The 20,664-nt window shown below is 36.3% G+C and overlaps 3 protein-coding genes across 9 annotated transcripts in view; 2 read left to right on the top strand and 1 right to left on the bottom strand.

Moving 5' to 3' along the window:
• The window catches only part of Mical-like (MICAL-like protein), a 118,716-nt gene that overhangs the window by 81,210 nt on the left and 16,842 nt on the right, over window positions 1-20,664 (bottom strand). For 3 of the 4 annotated variants that reach the window (XM_076430520.1, XM_076430518.1, XM_076430516.1), the window contains exons 2-3: window positions 12,810-13,074; window positions 11,655-11,833 (exon numbers count right to left, since the gene is read on the bottom strand). In XM_076430520.1, coding sequence (XP_076286635.1) covers window positions 11,655-11,833; window positions 12,810-12,961 — 331 coding nt within the window. In that variant the 5' untranslated portion in view covers window positions 12,962-13,074. Of the gene's footprint in view, window positions 1-11,654; window positions 11,834-12,809; window positions 13,075-14,406; window positions 14,518-20,664 lie in introns of all 4 variants that reach the window. The other variant, XM_076430517.1, reaches the window with a different exon arrangement.
• On the top strand, window positions 6,235-10,260 carry LOC143212120 (uncharacterized). Of its 4 annotated transcripts, none has more exons than XM_076430530.1 (5): window positions 6,235-6,947; window positions 7,163-7,414; window positions 7,520-7,767; window positions 7,859-8,030; window positions 8,108-10,260. In XM_076430530.1, exons 1-5 carry the CDS (start codon window positions 6,926-6,928, stop codon window positions 8,269-8,271), a joined length of 858 nt encoding a protein of 285 aa, XP_076286645.1. In that variant the 5' UTR covers window positions 6,235-6,925; the 3' UTR covers window positions 8,272-10,260. The 4 variants fall into 4 exon arrangements, with proteins under 4 accessions (XP_076286645.1, XP_076286647.1, XP_076286646.1 ...); XM_076430532.1 differs by having other exon boundaries at window positions 6,580-6,976; XM_076430531.1 differs by having other exon boundaries at window positions 6,580-6,976; window positions 7,157-7,414.
• LOC143212123 (uncharacterized) lies at window positions 16,479-17,946 on the top strand. The gene is made up of 3 exons (XM_076430536.1): window positions 16,479-17,086; window positions 17,165-17,452; window positions 17,525-17,946. Exons 1-3 carry the CDS (start codon window positions 16,718-16,720, stop codon window positions 17,594-17,596), a joined length of 729 nt encoding a protein of 242 aa, XP_076286651.1. The 5' UTR covers window positions 16,479-16,717; the 3' UTR covers window positions 17,597-17,946.

Here is a 20,664-nt window from a genome sequence, read left to right as displayed (position 1 = left end):
ATTTCACCCCGTGCACCACGTCTTCCGATTCCGATCCCGTCCTCGTTCATAATTCGACCCTGGCACGACGAGCTACAACGGCCGAGGACGATACGCCGCGAATTACTCGCGATCCGAACGAGAACCGTTACATGGCGCCCGAACAAGGGACCTGGTGCAAATAATTCACGCGACCGTAGCGAAATAGCGACCACGTGGTGCTTCGCATTTTGAGGTTACCGGACGATCGTCTCACCGGGAATATTGTTCAGACATATGCGCCGCCTAACGTCGACACGTCGCGAGTGTCGCGACCAGTGTTCCGATTGAACCCACCGTTTTTCGCGCATGCGCAGCCAGGACAGTAGCGTATCTACAATGACGCAGCAGAGCAGGGGGAGAAAACTCTTATGTATGGCCTTGGACCGCCTAGTACAGTTCGAGGGAACTAGACTAGATGGCATCACGATCACAGCACTGTTTCAATCCCTGTCGCTATTGGGCGGAGAATTTGCCGCTAATATTTGACTACTACCTACTACCGCCAAAATCAACTTTCAATTGTCAACCACGTGCCCCGTGCTGTGATTGTGTGGATTTTGCAAAAACGACGATTTCACAGGATTTTTTTATAATATTTTATATTTTATCATCACAAAACAACATTAATAACCTCGAAAAAAGAAGTTTGCTCAGTGTTAAATCAATTTTACAAATAATTTTGCAAAATTGAACGACACTCAGGAAACTTATTTTCGAGCTTATTTTTGGAATTTTGTGCATAAATTACAAAATTTTTTAAAGTTTTTTTTAGGATAGTGGACAGTGAGGTGTGTTGGTGTATTTGAAATTATATAATCAATAAAACAAAAATAAATTAGTTTTATATAATTGAATACAACTTCATAGTTAATTTTTGTTTCATGCTTCACTTTCATTCTGTTATTCAACGTGTCACGACGTCCTTCCTTGCATATCAAATAAATGATAGTTTGTTGATTCTAAACATAGTTCAGTTTATTTAACCCATATTTCCAATAGGTTATGGGCCCAGAAACGTTTTTCTTTATTATATAGTTATTATAAAATATTAGTGAGAAAGTGTTTGAGAAAGTATTCTGATTAGATTTGTTATTATTGAATTATATATACAGTTTATATTGTTCAGTTCTATTCGTTATCAAGTATTGTTCAGTACTATTCGTTATCAAGTGTTATAAAAGGATAAATTATGGAAAATCCAAAAGCTAAAAGAAATATTAAACCTTTTGATGGTGAACGATATAGTGTCTGGAAACTAAGAGTACGTGGTTTAATGAGCGAACTTGATGTAATAAAAGTGATCGATGAAGTAGCTCCAGAAATGTTAACTGCAGAATGGATGAGAGCAGAAAGAATTGCGAAAAACACAATAGTAGAATATTTATCTGATTCTCTCCTTGGGTTCGCGAGTACAGCAAGCACAGCAAAAGAAATTTTTAATAATCTGGATGCTATTTATCAAAGGAAAAGTATAGCTACTCAACTAGCTATACGAAGACAACTACTCAGTCTAAAATTACAAGGTGATAAGACTCTGGTGTGTCATTTTACTATATTCGATGATTTGATTACTGAATTATCAGCAGCAGGATCAAAATTGGAAGAGACAGACAAAGTGGCACATTTACTCTTAACCCTTCCAAATTCATATGATGGTGTCATTACAGCAATTGAGACACTGTCAGATGATAATTTGACACAAGCCTTCGTGAAAATCAGACTCTTAGATCATGAAGTGAAATTACGTGAAGAAAGTAGAGATACGAGTTCAAAAGTATTACATGTGCATACCTCGAAAAATTTCAACAAAAACACTACTGAAGTACAAAAAGCATTCAAGAATAATCATGGCAAATGGAAATCAAAGAAGCTACCCCGAAATAACAATCACCAAACTTTGAAGTGTCATCAATGTGGAAGAAGAGGCCACAAAATAAAAGATTGTTATTATTACAAAACAAATATCCAACGCAAAGAAGAAAGAATCATGTAAAACGACCATTGTTTATTGTCCACTCAGATGTTTGTGGGCCTATCACTCCGCCCACGATTGATGATAAAAATTATTATGTAATATTTGTAGATGAATTCACTCATTATTGTTTAACTTATTTAATCTCATATAAGTCAGATGTTTTTTCTGTTTTTAAAGATTTTGTTGCAAAGAGTGAATCTCATTTTAATTTAAAAATCGTAAATTTATATTCTGATAATGGTAGAGAATATTTATCAAATGAGATGAAGGATTATTGCGTGCAAAAAGGTATTAGTTACCATTTAACAGTTCCACGTACCCCTCAATTAAATGGTGTTTCAGAACGGATGATTAGAACAGTAACTGAAAAAGCACGCACAATGATTAGTGGTGCTGATTTGAATAAAGTATTTTGGGGCGAGGCAGTTCTTACTGCTACGTTTTTAATTAATCGAACCCCAACTAAAGCTTTAAAGGTAAATAAAACACCATTTGAATTGTGGCATGGTAAAAAGCCCAAAGTTAAATATTTAAAGATATTCGGGTCTACCGTATATGTTCATAGCAAATTTGGAAGAACCAAGTTTGATGAGAAATCATCAAAAGGTATTCTAGTTGGTTATGAACCAAACGGTTATAAAGTATGGGACGTGAGAACTGGTAAATTTATGGTAGTTAGGGATGTGATAATTGATGAAGTTAATTATTTAAAAACTCGTCCAGAAATGAGGATGGAAAGGGATAATACTGGTCTTGGAAATAAAACTGATGCATCTGACATATGTTCAAAATCAGTAAAATTGAATGAAAAGCCTCATAAATCTGATAATGATAAATCAGACATATCAAAGTCGAGTACAATTCCTGAAAAGAAATTAAGAGATGAACCTAATGAATCTGTAAAAGAAATAGATATGCACGAAAAGTCATTATCTAAAAATGATAAAGTAGAAATGCCAGAAAAACAGAATCTTAGAAGGAGTGATAGAATCAAAAATCAACCTAATATTTCTTATGATGAAAGTAATTTACAAGATGATCTTCTTATGTGTGCACAATCATTAATATGCAAAATTCCCAGTTCATATGATGAAATTAAAACTAGAGTAGATAGAACTCAATGGGAACAAGCTATTAATGAAGAGATAAATTCACTTTTAACAAATAATACATGGACTTTGGTCTCAAAGCCTGAATATAAAAATATTGTTGACTGTAAATGGATATTTACAATTAAGAATGATGAATATGGAAATCCATTAAGATATAAAGCTCGACTTGTTGCTCGAGGGTTCAGTCAACAATATTTAGAAGATTATAATGAAACATTTGCACCTGTTGCAAGAATAGCAAGTTTCAGATTTGTAATAGCTTTTGCAAATCAATTTGATTTAATGATACATCATATGGATATGAAGACGGCATTTTTAAATGGTACGTTAAAAGAGGAAATTTATATGAAAGTTCCTCAAGGAGTCGTCAGTAAAAATAATCAAGTTTGCAAATTAAATAAAGCTATATATGGATTAAAACAGGCAGCGAGATGTTGGTTTGAAATGTTTGAAAAATGTCTTGTAGAAAAGGGTTTTCGAAGCTCTTCAGTTGATCGCTGTATTTATCTATTAGATAAAGGAAATATATCTAAAAATATATATGTGGTATTATATGTAGACGATCTTGTGATTGCAACTGCTAATAAGGAAACCATGACTAACTTTAAAAATTATTTGATGAATCAGTTTTGTATGAAAGATTTAGGTGATATTAAACTCTTTTTGGGAATAAAAGTTGAGAGAAGTCACGGTAAAATCACGCTAGATCAGAGTGCATATATAAAAACAGTATTAGAGAAATTTAATATGAATGATTGTAAACCTGTTAGTACACCTCTTCCGAGTAAATTAAACCATTTAGCATTAAATTCAGATGAAAAATTTGAGGCCCCATGTAGAAATTTAATTGGTAGTTTAATGTACATAATGGTATGTACGCGACCTGACTTAAGTGTTGCAATAAATATTTTGAGCAGGTATACTAATAAAGAGAATAGAGAGCTTTGGCAAAATTTGAAACAGGTACTGAGATACCTGAAAGGTTCAAGTGATCTGAAGTTATGCTATAAAAAAGGAAATTATAAAGAAATTATAAGTGGTTTTGTTGACTCGGATTGGGGAGGTCAGGATATAGATGACCCAAAAAGTACATCAGGATATTTATTTCAGTTATTTTGAACGATGCACAATATGTTGGTTGACTCGATGACAAGCATCGGTAGCAACTTCATCTACTGAAGCAGAATATATGGCACTCTACGAGGCCGTAAGAGAAGCATTGTGGTTAAAATCCTTAGCAGTTAGCATAAATATAAATATTTCAGAGCCTATTATTATTTATGAGGATAATAATGGCTGTATAAGTATAGCGCAAAATCCTTGCAATCACAAGAGATCGAAACATATTAATATTAAATATCACTTCTCTAGGGAACAGGTAGAGAAAAATCAAATTAAACTTAAATTTGTCTGTACAGAAAACCAGGTTGCTGATATGCTCACGAAACCATTGCCTGCAGTTAAATTTTTGAAATTCAGAACAAGGATGGGACTGGAATAATTTTAAAAATATGATATTTTTTATAAGTTAAAGAAATTGTAATGGTCTGATTAGGTTTTTACTGGGTTTTCCTAATCCACGCAACAAATGTTGGACTATATGTATGTATTTCCCAGGAAAAAACAAGGAAGGATAGTTTGTTTATTGTTTTCTAAATATTAAAAGTTAAATAGAGTTTAAAGTATAACCAATTTATTTTTGAGGGGGCGTGTTGGTGTATTTGAAATTATATAATCAATAAAACAAAAATAAATTAGTTTTATATAATTGAATACAACTTCATAGTTAATTTTTGTTTCATGCTTCACTTTCATTCTGTTATTCAACGTGTCACGACGTCCTTCCTTGCATATCAAATAAATGATAGTTTGTTGATTCTAAACATAGTTCAGTTTATTTAACCCATATTTCCAATAAGGTGCAAAGGAGTGCAGCAGTTAGAAGAAAAAATGAAAAAAGTGCATGAAAAAATAATATTAGTGCAGAAGACACATCTGCAAAGTGAGAAGATGGAATATGTAGATGAAAATATAGAAGCAGAAGAATATCCAGCATCTGCTACACGGCTGAGAAATGAAGACACTAATCATGAAGAACTGATTACGCCAAGTATAGATATGGTTTACGAAGAAACAGCGTGGGATATTGATGGACACAACGAAGCTGGTCCAAGTACATCATCAGGACAGTTACAGCAGTGTTCAATCCCACAGAAGAGCCAAAATGTACTGCTGCGGGGCATGAAAAAGTGCCAATTGACCCCAACTGCAGCCAGATTGTACAGCGTTGCGAAGAAATTACTGAAACGCAACCGTTATGCAAACAGGAAGAGAGAAGATTTAAAGACATGACTGGAACGAGCAAGAGCCTTATCAGAATCTAGTCTGATAAGAATGCTGTATTTTCATTGTGTTATTTAATTGTAACTTATTTATAACTTTATGAAATATGTTTTCAGGGAAGGCGCTAGACGACGGATGAGAAGATATTGGCCTTAGCACTTCTGAAGCAGTCAGCAAAATCGTACAAGCTACTGAGGAAGCTGTGTAATTTACCCAGCGAAACAACACTGAAGAAGATGCTAAGGAAAATTCCAGTCGAGACTGGAGTATCACAAGTTGTGATGGAGCATCTTCACCGTCAAGCGGATACCATGAGTGCTCAAGATAAATTATGTATATTTTATTATGTTTATTATTATTTTATTATGTATTACTATATTATTTCATTATGTATTATTATATTACATTAAAATAAAAAATTGTTAAATTAAACTATGTTTATACAAATTATTGTATCCTTGTATGTACTTAGAGTTTAAAGTAAGTGGTATACTAGGTATATCTATAGCTATATATGTATCTATAGTTATATATCTATATATAGCTATAGAATCGTATAGCTATATATATAGGTTTTAGTTGAGGGTAGTAGGATAGATGGCGGTGCTAAGGTCCATACATTATGAGTGCATTCCGATTCACGCATGATGCGCATACACTGTACAGTGTATGCATAGAGACTCCTATACTACACTATACAGTGTATGCGCATCATGCGTGAATCGGAATGGACCTATATGTACATAGGAGATTTCCCTCCCTGCAGCAGAGCGGCCAGGTCTCTGCAGGGCTCTGACTCTGATTCCTTGAGGCAGTTATATTGCCGGGAATGTACCAATTTGTTTTGTTTTATATTGTATATATTATATGTAATATAACGTAATTTTTGATTTGTGAATACGGGTAAAGATTTGGCAGTTTTCCTTAGCCTAGCAACAAATGTTTGTATTCTTTAATTGATTCTGCCAAATAAAGTATTTTCTTGTTTTATTATGTATTCTTTTGCTTAGTTACTGCAGCGCTCTTTCCCTATCCCATCCTCAAAATAAAGAATAAGTTTCAATTATGTTAAATTTCAATATTCCATATGTATACACTAATAATTTTTTAAAAGTCTGTGGGGTGCGCGCGCGCGCTCAATTTCATCGAAATGGTGGGGAAAACGGTGGGTTCAATCGGAACACTGACGATCAAATCGGCCAACTGTGTCGTTACATTGTATGCATTTAGTTGGTCGCTAGTTGGCCAAATCGATTCAAATCGGCCGATGAAATCGGATGCAGTGTAGTGAGACCACTTCGGTCTTCTTCGGGCGACATCGGGCACTTTTCCCCCTCAATTGCCCTGATCGAGCAACTACGCTCGATGCCAGCGTGACATTTCACTGCACCATTAGTTCTTTCAAACGCTCTGAAGAAGCGGAACGTGTCCGACGAGAGAAAAGTTTATCTCTGAGTGCAATGTGTTTACAAGAATGGCTGAAGTTACAAGAAAAGGTCTCAAGCGTAAATATGCGAAAAAAATTGTGAATATCAAAAAAGATAAGATACTTCAATTGTCTTCATTAATTTTTTGCAGTTTTTTTTGTAGAAATTGTACCTTTTTTATTGTAAATGCCATTGTTTCGTTCTGCTATTCAGTGATTACAATTTATCAATCGACGCCATCATTTAAATCGTCAAAAAATAAAAAGCTGCATTAAAAGTTTCAGATGAGACAGAGTCAGACATAAATTCTGATACATTAGAAGATGTCGGGTTCAGAATGGACAAAAAAAGAAGAAAGGTACCACGTGGGAAGAAAGTGATGAACAGGGAAGAAACGAAACGAACAGTCACCCTTTCCGAAAGCTCCGAGAGCTATGATTTCAATTCACCGCCGCGAAAATTTTCAAACACAGCGCACGAATCCGCATCCACGCAACCGTCATGTTCATGTCAAGACGAAATAAATTCATTGAAAAGTAATAATGCTAAACTATTAGATAAAGAAATTATATACATAAAACCATAAATGTTTCGTTACTTTATAGCCATTTTTACAATGATAAAATTTAAATTTATTACAGACTACTTCAATGAAACAATAGAAAAGAATTGTAAATCATTGTCAATCCAAATAAGTCAACTTGGAAGTCAAATGGTTGACGTGAAAGCAGCCCTGGAACAGCTGTTAGAAAGAACGACCAATGGTAGCAGTTGCGATGTAATTCCCGATTACGAGGACAATTGGAAATTTCTTCCGTGTCGTACAATAGAGGAGTTTCAAAAATTCGACGAAAGGATTAAAGAAGAGATAGATTTTCGTCAAAAATTAGTAAGCTTTTATACTGTCCTATTTTTTCATCCTGATTTATTTATTATATGTATGTAAAACAAGATCAATTCCATCGTGAAATTCATTGCAGACACAAAAATTTATCAACATCATCAACAAGCGAGCAACAATCGTCCGGAATATGGGCGAAATATTGAGATTTTCTTTATCTCGAGAACTTGCTCTTAAATGCAATCCAGTGAAGCAAGCCGAGGGAAAATTATTCGTATTTACAAATACGAATCTTTATAATGTTGTCAAAGGTATCTTTCCATTTACCATTTATAAAAGTATTAATTGAATTATGAAATAATCTAATGAAATTAATTTTTTATTCCAGCTGCGTTGCTGTCAGCTTTGTCAAACAACGAAAATCCGTTTAACGAAAGCGACATTATTAAAGTCGTAGCAACAGTTTTACACCACTGTAGAGATTGGGAAGGAGGGCGAGTTAAACGGCAGAAAAAAAATGAAAATATTCGTACGCCCTTTAAAACAGAATAACTTTTTTATAAATATACCAAAAGCATTGGTTTAGGAAATGATATGCAAAAAAGATTTTCCAAAAATTACAATTTACAAGGTTACATGTAAAAATAAAAAAGGAATTTTTTAAAACTATTTTATTCGGGCCCTTAATGAAAATTTATACATTTTACACTCACTGTATATGTATGTTGTAGGTTTAAGCGCGTAGTAGGTTAAGCATATTGTAGATTAAGCGCATAGTGGTTATATTTAATTTAATTCAATTTTAATTTAATTTCATTTAAAATATGTTGCAACAGTAAATGAAAATTGTAATAGAATTAACCAACTTGAGACTACCATAGATCTTACTTTCCCCATGAGAAGACTAAAATCAAAAGGTCAATATGGATGAAGGAATGGCTTAAAAAAAGAGATCGCTACAGTCATTTAAATTTGCTGCGTGAAATGTCAGCAAATTCTGATGATTGTAGAAATTATTTCCGAATGTGTGGACTCAATCCTGGTGAACAAAGTAGCACCGTACATATCGCGTAAGAATACTGTCATGCGAGATTCAATAACTGTGCATGAGAGAGTAGCAATCACATTAAGATTCCTTGCTACTGGGCGAAGCTTTGAAGATTTAAAGTTTTCTGCTATTATGTCCACAATATCAAAAAAGATTTTCCAAAAATTACAATTTACGAGGTTACATGTAAAAATAAAAAAGGAATTTTTTAAAACTATTTTATTCGGGCCCTTAATGAAAATTTATACATTTTACACTGACTGTATGTCATAGATTTAAGCGCGTAGTAGATTAAGCATATTGTAGCATATTTTATCTATTTTTTCCCCCATACACTTCCTCTTTTCATATTTTTAATACGTCGAGAATAATATAACAATATCATTCAATTCTTTTATTCTCTTTACGGTTTCGTTTTTCACCAATCCATTTTTATATAAATGTATTCAATCCAGCGCGGTCTATTCGTGAGATTTCATTAATGTCTCCTAATGAGGGCCTAATAAGGCTATCCTAATGTTGCCTAATGCGGTTTGCCGCATTGGATAGTCATTGGGAAAACCTAATGTGGCCCTATACGCGGGTTTCGTAATACGGGCCTCATGCGGCTTTCCCAATTAGGCAGTCGCCGATGTTCCAGGTTACATGCCGCATTGCCGCATGCTTACCCAATGGGCTGCCCCATTAGGGCCTAACAGCCAAATTAGGCTAGCCTAATGCGGACCTATAGGCCTGCCTAACCTACAATTCTAGTCGGGTTTATATAACAAAAGCACATGTGATAGCAATTAACCGAATGTGCAATATTTTGTTTTGTTGCATATATGTATTTTATTTATTTTCTTTCTATTACCTAAGGAGCCGAATGCGCAATGTTTTGCTTATTTTTACTTTTTATTTCTTCAGAAAAGACTATAAGCCAAATGTGCAATATTTTGTTTTGTTTGATATATTTGTTATTAACGTAAGTTTTGTTTTACACGGGAACATATTCAGTTGAGACAAGCCGATTTTGATGAAACTTATGTGAGCTATAGTTCTTCGAAAAATATTTGCCACGTGTTTTTTTTAATCGGCAACCATCCACTTTGAAGGGGTGAAAACAGCCCTCAAAGTTGGGGGTCAAAACCATATTTTTTGAGATATCTCGGAAACGAGAGGTCGAAAAAATTTGAATTATTTTTTAAATTGTGTGTTTTTCAATGGGAAATGTAGTCGTGCAAGAGAATTTTAACAAAAGTTATTTGTTTAACCAATATATTAAAAATTTAATATTTTTTTGCTGTTTCTCTTATTTATTGTTAGTTCATTTTAATGTAAACTCGGGTGTGTAATCTTTGATCCAAAATAGGGGATACCTGCTTCATGATTTTCTTTTTTTTGCCATTTAACAATAATTATGCATAATGAAAGATAGTCTTGCACCTGGCGTGCGGAGGAAGGAATTCTGTCTTGTTTTATCGAAATATAAGCATTTAGTATAGACGTGTATAGTATTGTTACGACGGCAAGAGATGAAGTTGCCTCCCCCTGAAGATATCGCAGATATTGTCTGTCGGATCGATACTGCGGTTTCCGGACAACAAGGTTGTTGTTGTCAAGAGGACAACAGACAGACACTCTTGAGTCTTTTAAGTGAGAACAAGCGCTTACGATAACATTATTACATCATTATCTGTTGTTATCTATGTTACGCCAAATAAAGTAGCGTTGTTGTTCCGTATTTGTTAATCATTATGTGTTCACCGGCGAGACGGGGCCGAAGCCTTCGCAACAATATATATCGAGATCTGTTCAAAAAATACGTGGACTGTTTGAATTGCGCGGGCTCAGTTGGTTCCAGGGGAATGCGCTTGGAGTCGATGTGTTCGTACATATCAGCTGGTTATAACGCCGTTTTCCGATTGCAGATATCTTCATTTGTTGAATAGCTACCGGGTTTTTAGTGAAGTGCAATTTTTTCGTTTGGCGGATTTCAGAATGAATGACCTAAAGGAGCAATGAGTTGCTGTGAAATTTTGTGTAAAGCTGGGAAAATTTGCGACTGAAACTTTTGCTATGCTCAGCTCGGCTTACGGTGATGTTGCTATGAAACGTACGGCATGTTTCAAGTGGCATGAACGTTTTAAGGATGGTCGACAGTCGATTGAAGACGTCGACAAAATAAACGCCCTGGTGCGGGCAAATTGACGGCTGACCATCAGGGAGCTTTCTGAAGAATGTGGGATATCAATTGGATCTTGTCACGAGATTTTGACCGAAAAATTGAAGATGCACCGCGTTGTTGCGAAATTTGTGCCATTCAGCCCTCAGAACTCGTCAGTTTTTGGCCAAACACTATTTAGATCACTGTTCTTCCCCACCCCCCTACTCACCTGATATTGCTCCTTGCGACTTTTTCTTGTCCCTCAAACTCAAAAGACCCTTGAAAGGAAGAAGATTTAAGACGATTCCCGAGATAGGATATTACAAAAGAAGCGTACCAGGACTGTTTCAACAAGTGGAAACACCGTTGGGATAAGTGTGTGCGTCGGGGAGGAGAATACTTCGAAGGGGACCCAGACATGTAACTTCTAAATAAAGTACATTTTGTTTTATGACGTCAGTCCGCGTATTTTTTTGAACAGACCTCGTATATCTGTAACCTAAAAAGTCTTTTGCAATTATCTCTGAAACTAAGACCGAGCGAATGTATCCTTTTTGCTCTACAAACAATGCAATTTAAGTGACATCCGCTGAAGAACAGTTGACACAATATGCAATTGTTCATTAGTGCTGTCGATATCTTATTTAGAGTTTGAATTTATACTGATTTTCATCGTACAACATTTAAATACTGAGGGTTATAGAAAAAACAGTAGCATTGTAATTACAGGGATAAACTTACCAACAAAAGTTTGATAAAACTGCGAAAGATAGGTTAAAATTGACAATCGATCTGGCACAGAACAGGAGGCCATGTCTTCTGCATCCAATAATGCTGGAATTCCCAAATATTGCTCCGCTGTTGTGAAAGCCAGCTCATTGTTTCGATATACGTCGTTCTTGTCTAGACTGTCGAATTCGCTGCGATCAAAAACAAAAGCAACATTATTGTTTTAAGTTATAATACATATGTATATTATTAGTTATAATATGTTACGGTCAATGTATATAACGTGGGCATTATATAGAATGACCAATTTTTTGGAAAGTGTGTACAATGAGCAGATATCTCACAAATGGCTCGGACATTTTATATTATTTCCACTGTCCACAGTGTATTAAATCCACAATTGACATTCATTTATGTTTATCTTTCATCGGTTGTACTCTCCTATATCTGACATTCTTTTATCTTCATCTCTTATTGCTTGCACTCTGCCTATCGAAATATAATAACATTTTGACAGGGTATGCGGATTCTGATTGGAAAGGCAATGATAACTGCGATAGAAAGAGCACAACAGCGTACATATTCAAATTGTTTGAAAAATGCACAATTAGTTAGAACACGAGAAAGCAATCGTCAGTGGCAGTCTCATCGACTGAGGCTGAATACATGACTTTATTTGAAGTGGTCAAAGAAGCACTATGGCTAAAGTCTTTAGCAATTAGTATTATAATAAATATATCAGAACCCATCGTAATTTATGAAGATAACAATGGTTGTATTAGTATAGCGAACAATCCTACAAGTCGTAAACGATCAAAGCATATTGATATTAAATATCACTTTACCAGAGAACAGATAGAGAATAAAGTGATAATATTGAAATATATCCCTACAGATGAACAAGTGGCGAATGTGCTGACTAAACCACTTACAAGACAGAAATTCATGAAAATGAGAATTGCAATGGGTGTAGAACTTCCTCCCCTTCGCGGCGTGGAAGGGTAGGTGAACCGACCAAAATCGTACTTGACTTATTGTTAGATCAAGACTTTAACGTAACGTTTTAAACGGTGTATGGAGACTTTCTTGACTAACTGTATGTACTATTCCACTTTAGGCATGTTTCAAAGCTAGATAAATTGTTTTCGTATATAAACATAGACTTACATGAGATCTGGCCGGAAATGATGAATCATAGCACAAAAAGCAAGACCGTCTTTCCAAGATGTTGTCATGTTTTGTACGTTTACGCCAGGATAACCGTCAGTTATACGTCGACACCACAGTTCCAGCGCTTTCGTGCCCCTTTTCTCGCCCATTTTAAAATGTTACTTTTCGCCTTGCCTTTTGTACAATTTTTTTTCCGTTCCGCCAGTTAGTTTCTTCACAGAAAAGAATAAAACTTCTGGCCTGAGTATTTTGCGTGAAGATTCTGGAACAAAACATATGTACACAAATAACAAATAATATGTACATAATATTGTTGTTCGGCCGCGAACGTAGACTTTGTCGCGACGAAGAGGGTGTCTGGTTTATGTCAAGTGATCGGAGTGGAGGTTCCGAGAAGGGACTGAATCTCGGAACACGGTGAAGACAGGACCCCCTTTGTCGACAGTCCTAGTGCGGGTCGGTCCCAGGATAAACACGTGTAGGCCATAACGTAAACCAGGGGTGCGTTCCGTTGCACGCTTTAGGGTGTGCGCATACCAGAGCGTCTCGAGAAGGCCGCGGATCGTCTCGAGAAGGCCGTGGCCGTCGATGGACGTCCATGCGGTAACAAATCTCGAGCGGGTTGACGGGGAGCAAGGCTCCCTGCTCTGCGTGGCAGAAAAAAAAGGTCTCCGTGGGCTCCCCACCTCTTTTAGGGAAAGGGACCTTTCTTTCAGGCAGCCCTGCTCCCTGCTGTGGAGCCGTCGGCCCGCTAGAGATTTGTTGCCGCATGGACGTCCATCGACGGCCACGGCCTTCTCGAGACGATCCGCGGCCTTCTCGAGACGCTCTGGTATGCGCACACCTTAAGGGGGTACCCATGTTTCCATTTTTGGTGGAAACATGGGTTTGCTGGTTTTCAGTTAGTGTCCTTATTTGAGCAAATTTTGGGCTGGGTGAGGGCTCATTCGAAAGAGGAAGGTTCACCGCATGGAGCTCTGGTCATGAGGTTAACGAGATTATGTTTATATCTCATAATATGAGTGTCCAAAGTAAGGAAAAAATCTAGGAAAAAAAACCAGCAGATTTCAATGCATTTTTCTGTCTCTAAAAGACTTTTTGACTGCTAAGATGACCAGAGCACCATGCGGTGAACCTTCCTCTTTAGAATGAGCCCTCATCCAGCCCATAATTAGCTCAAATAAGGACAAACAACCGATTCGCGCAGACCCACATTTTCGATCGAAAATCTAGTAAGAATCTAGTTATTTGCTAGATATTTGCTAGATATTTACTATTTGTCTTTGGTTACCCGGCAAAAGTTGTTGGAGTTTGGCTGGGATGTCTTACCGCACCCACCATATAGTCCCGATTTAGCACCTTCGGACTACCATTTTTTCCGCTCCTTGCAAAATTCACTTGACGGAAAAAATTTCAATTCATTGGAGGACTGCAAAAAGCACTTGCAGAAGTTTTTCGATGATAAACCGAAAACGTTTTACGAGAGGGGAATAATGAAACTCACCAAAAGATGGCAAAAGTTCATCGAACAAAATGGTGACTATATAATTGAATAAACTAAATTCTAAGTACAATTTTTTCGATTTCAATTTACCCTAAAAATCGGCGAGAACTTTCCGAACGACCCAATACAAAAAAAGTATCAACCACTCCTTTACAATTGGTTCAGGAAGTTGATACGAGATGGAATTCCACATACGCAATGCTGAAAAGATTAAAAGAGTATAATCTTACGGCTAAAAATATATATTCCATAACGACAGATAATGGTGCCAATATGGTCAAGATGATTCGTCTCCGTGGAGATGAACAAGGAAAGTATGATGCTGATGCTAACGAAAATAATGACATGGATGAAGATTTTCTTAGCGAATATCGCGAAGAATATTATTTAGAAGGTGAACAGTTATTTCCTTCGGATGATAATAATTTTGAATTAATAAGAGTGAGGTGCGTTGCACACACTCTTCAACTTGCAGTTCAGGATGCAACGAAAAAATTCAACATACAGGATTTATTACAAAAATTACGCCAACTAGTGAGGAGATTCCGCAGCCCTGCTTTAGGAATTGTATTGAAAAATATGAAGCTCCATAGAGAGAGGTCCATCTTAGATTGCATAACTAGATGAAATTCTACACTGAATATGCTGCAAATGTTATATGAGTTGATAGATTTTTGTTGTGAAATGAATGATACAACATTATTTGAGAGTGAATGGCATAGTATTAAGGAATTGATAAGTACAGTCATGAACCACCAAAAATAGCTACGAAACAATTGCAGTACGAAAAGTTATTGGGAGGTTAATAAGTTCTCGCTGTCTTACAATAGATGGCGTTACCAAAACCGCGCGTGTGGGATCGGTGCAGGGCCGCCGCGTGCGGTTGTGCAGGTTGTGCGCCGCACAGGGGCGCTTCGTCGCTGACTTTGAACCCCGGACGTAAGTCACGCCGAACAGTTAACTATTATTATTAGATTTGTTTATCATAATAAAGATACAAATATTGCAGAAATACGTGAACATTTTTTGGGCTAGCAATCTGTAATCGATATTACTGGTCAAGGATTATTTGAGTTTATTATAAATCATTTAAAATTAATGAATATTAGCATTTCGGATTTACGCGGACAAGCATACGACAACAGTGCTAATATGCGAGGTAAACATAAGGGACTTCAACAAAAAATTATTCAGATAAATTCAATAGCTTTTTTTATAAGGCAGAGCCGGATTAAGCCCCGTAGCAGAAGTAGGAGATGCTAAGGGCCCCGCGCTAGTCCCCCCCCCCCCCCGCTTATAAAATGCGTAACAGCCTCGTCTACAGTCAACAGATATGTTTACTGGGCTAAGAAAAAAAAGGTCATTGTATTTTATTATCATGCTCGGAAAAGGGCGCTAAATTTCTTTCGCACACGGGCGCCTCTTACCCACGCGGTGGCCCTGGGTCGGTGTTACCACTCCGCATGCGTTGCGTAGTAGGTAATGATGTGCTGGGGACGCCAAACTCTTCGCGCCCAGAACCCGCTTCGCCGGGGCGTTCGACCAGGTCGTCAAAAAAGAGGAGGATGGAGGAACCGAGGAACGCTGCCGCGATCGTCATGGAATATTTAATAAATAATAATAAGGAGAGGGAAGTCGACAATGTCGAGCACTATTGTAAATGTATCGGTTCAAAGTTAAGAACATTAGATCCGGAGAATTTGTTGATGGTGAAAAAGGAAATTTTTTCTATTGTATCCGACGCGCAGCTTCATGGTCAGGCTCGTGGGCTCGTTGACGTGTCCCGCCGTTGCGCTACGGGTCGAGGCAGGGGGTGTCGACTCCCATGGGTACGAATTTAGTTCTAGTTCAGTACCCATAGGTATGGTGGCAGCACAGTAGTGCCTTGGTGGTGGGGAAATCCTATCTTTGCCTTGCGCGCATGCGCGTCGTCATTTGGCGGTTTTTGACTGTTTTTGACGGTTGGTGACGCTTACTTTCAACTGTTACTGAGTCAGACCAAGTCGGACAAGTCAACGCTGGATAATTTTGATTTTATATCAATTTTTCTTATATATATATTTATCATTTATATATACTTATTATATATTTATATTATATATATATTTCTATATTATATATATTTTATATCAATTATATTTGTATATATATTTACTTCCAAAATACTGAAAGAAAAATATAAGTTTGCTGATATATATATATAGTGGAATAAATAATTTAATAATATTTTATTTATTCATACTATTTAATACAGCAAAATATAAAATTTCTTTCAGTATATCTAGTTTTCACTTCAGTGCACTCAAGTGCACCGCAGTGAAAACCAGAAACTTGTTCTCTCGTGTTCTCTTTTGTGTTTTTAGATTAATCTGGTACCCGAGACAGACTTGGAAGCTACAGGATGCCAAAATATACATGTGTAGTACCTGATTGTAAATCCAATGGAAAGGTTCCTGCACATTCTTTCCCGAAGGATCCAGTTCGAGTACTGGAATGGAAGAAGGCTATATGTTCTCCACAAGTGGACGAATTATTGAACGAGAATTTGAAACATCTTCGTATATGCGCATTGCATTTCAAAGAAGACGACGTCATCCCAACGTTAGTCAGGCGCAAATTACGAGAGGATGCAGTGCCCAGTTTGCTGTTGCCTGAAAAGCAGCATGTGTCCGATAAGAAGAATGCTCCAGAGATGTTGGATACACATTTAAGGGAAGAAATGTGTGTTGAGCTACCAGAAGATAATACTGCATTAAATCTTCAAGAAGAGGTATGTATATTAAGGTAATAGATAGGATGGAATGACCCAATATTAACAATAAAAGTGTATGCTAATAATGTTTGACAGGATAAAGCAGCTGCAGCAGAGTTTAGAATAACTAAACGGAAAAGAAAAAATGTACATCGGAAAATACGACCCAGTATAACTCCACGAGCCGAAGAATTTCGCAACGATGCCGAAGCATGGAAGAGACGACAATACAACCATGTGATGAAACTAAAAAGCTTCAAAAGGCGTCTTGCAACGGCCAATAATTTCATAAAGAACAATGGCTTAAAGAAGTACAGCAAATTAAATCCGGCGCAGCAATTATTTTTGAAAATGCAGCTGTGTAATGTGGACAAAAAGGCAAAGGTAATATCATTATATACATATGTAGATATAATTTATTAAACATACAATTAATCAGTTTTTTTTTTGATACAGTATAAATCAATTATTGATCACTACTACCGTAAGTTACTTGGCAAGAGTTCAATTAGGAATGAGTTACTTTAACTTTGCTATAATTCTTTTTATTCATACAATTAAATGTACAAATTTGCATGTCAACCTTTCTGCACGTAATCTTTTCAATATTTTTATATTTATTCTTCTGCCTGTTATGTTTAATATTCTTATTTAATATTCTTATTTAATATTCTTATCTAATATTCTTATTTAATATTCTTCTTAATGTTATGCACTTTTTCTATATGCACTTGCTAATTAACTTTGTGTGTTTCTACATTTTATTATTTTCCTTACTTAACTGCATGTGTAACGTATAGAATAATATTTATAGGGTAGAAGATTCTCTACTTCACAGAAGATTTTAGCTCTGTCCATTATGAAACAGTCGGGAAAAAGTTACAGATTCTTAAGTGAGATGTTCACGTTACCCAGCCGGAGTACGTTGAACGAATTAGTTAAAAAAATCTCACTCGATACAGGCATCAATTCTATAATTATGGGCCATTTAAAAAAAGCGACATCAGAAATGAAAGATGCTCGCAATAAATACTGCATTTTGATGTGGGATGAAGTGGCACTAAAACCACATTACATATGAAAAGAACTGTAACAAAATCATTGGATTCGAAGATTGGCAATGTCGAAGGACAAACAAGTTTGCAGATCATGCACTTGTTTTTATGCTGCGAGGACTATTCACTCCCTGGAAAGTTCCAATTGCATATTACTTCTGCGCAGATCAAACAGCGGGGAATCAACTAATGAAATGCATTAGAGATGTGACCAGTGCTGTCAGTGAAACAGGCTTGCAAATTGTTGCAACTGTTTGCGATCAGGCATCTTCGAATCGTAAAGCAATTAATGAACTTTTAATGCAAACCCATCGTAAACGTTGTGAACTTGGACAGTCTTACAGTGAGTAATATATTGTAATATGTATTGTGATGTGTAATATCTAAACGTTTCTAATTAATCCATTATATATTATAGGAAGAACAATTGATATAAACGGAGTGGAATTAATCCCTCTGTATGATCCTCCACATCTGATAAAAGGAATCAGAAACAACTTGTTAAATAAGGACTTGGAGGCAAACGTTGGGAAAGATGCTACAAATAGACAAATTGCATCTTGGCGTGCTGTAAGGTTGGCGTATGACATTGATGTTAACACGAACATGTTAAACCTCCAACTGCAGAAGATAACAGAAGAGCACGTAGTACCAAGAAAAATTAAAAAAATGCGTGTTAAATATGCGACACAAGTTTTTAGCAAACAGGTGTCTAGTTACATAGAATTTTTAACAAATATCGAAGGTAAATTATTAATGCTCATATTTAAATGTATAATATCAATCTTGTACTTTGTTAAATTAACAAACAGTTGTATTTTCTAGGTTCATATCATATCGAAACACGCATCGGGCCAAAAGTGATGCCAAAAGAAGAAGGAAGAACAACGGCAAGAACCCTCAACTTTTTTAATAACCTGATGGATTCCGTAAATGGACACAGCATTCGGCCGGAAACATCCCTACGAGTGGCCATAACAAAGAATAGCCCACATCACAAATTTTGGGAAGAGGCACTAAAGGAACTGCGTCACATGCAGTACGTGGATCCAAATACACATGTACGTACCAAATCCGTACCATCCTTGCGGAATTGGATCTACACTATCTGGGGCTTTCAGAAATTGTGGAAGCTTGTATCTACTGCAGGCTTCAAAAATTTCAAGCCCAGATATGCAAATCAAGATCCACTGGAAAACTTCTTCAGCAAACTTCGCAGCATTTGTGGAAGCAATGATAATCCTACATGCGATCAGTTTGTTGCCTTATTTAAAGTTTTGCTGGTAAATAATCTTACTTCAAGACAAACAATAGGCAAGAACTGTGAGGATGTATGCGACGGTACAATGCTTTTTACATTGGAGCAATTTCTTGAGGATGTGGATAACGAACATAATCCTCCTGCAAATGATGGATTTGAAGACAACGTGCCTGTGCCGGAAGAGGAAATAATCATCCCAGAAGAAGGAAGAGCCACGATAAAAAATCATATGGCAGATTACATAAGCCGGAAAGCTTTATCTTTGGATATGGTGAAAAACTGTTTCAATTGCAAAACCAGTTTTTTCAGACCCCGTGTTGCTGCGGATAAAGAGTCCAATTTCGATAAAGTAATTTCAAAAGTTCAGTGTTCTCTACACACATACGTACTCGCAATTTGTTTCAAGAGGAGATTCACTGAAGAACTTCAAGAGAAAATTAAAGAAGAATTGGGAACTTCATGGACTTTTTGCACAAACCACGTCAATATCCTAAATGAATTTCTAAGTTCAGAGATCGGAACGTATTACATCAAACAGTTCTGCAAACAGACAAATGCAATTTTATCTGGGAAACAGACAGCATTACCTCTGGAAAATAGGATATTCAAACGAGCATTATCAACATACAAGAAACGCTCGAAGAAACCAAAAAATAAAGCAACTGCAAATTGAATGAGGTAATTGTCTACTATTATTAGCTATTTCCATCACTATATATTTCTATTCTTAATAAATTATATAATTGAATTATTTTATTCTTATATGATTACAGTTACTTTGGAAACCTGGAAGATGATACAACGTAAACCTGGAAGAAAACCTGGAGGAATTAAACCTGTGTTAGCGATTAATGCGAAAAATCTCTAACCCCGGATTGTATCTAATTCGTTTTAATAAAATGACTCCTTTCTGGCGATCAGTTCGGCGAGTCGTCGTCCCCGCACCGTCCCACTGTTCCCCGCGAGCTCCTCGGGTGGATCGAGCAGCTCGAGACTCGCGGGCGCGGCAGGGGGAGCGGTCGCGGTTGATCGACTCGCCCAGTTGATCGCTCAGTTAATTTTTGACAGTGACAACAATGTTGTGATGCTATTATTGTATTATTTTATTATTATATTATTTTATTATTACTATGGTTTATTATTATAATTTTTATATATTTCATTATCGTTGTTTATTATTGTATAGTTTACTATGTATGTAGTATATATATGTAGTTTTAATAATAAATATGTTATATTATTATATGTTATATTATCAATTAATTTTCCCTGAAAATAAA

The sequence above is a fragment of the Lasioglossum baleicum genome, chromosome 9 (genome assembly GCF_051020765.1).
Source record: "Lasioglossum baleicum chromosome 9, iyLasBale1, whole genome shotgun sequence".
NCBI lineage: Eukaryota > Metazoa > Arthropoda > Insecta > Hymenoptera > Halictidae > Lasioglossum > Lasioglossum baleicum.
Note: the sequence above shows the minus strand (reverse complement) of the source record. Positions and strands in the feature narration are given on the sequence as shown.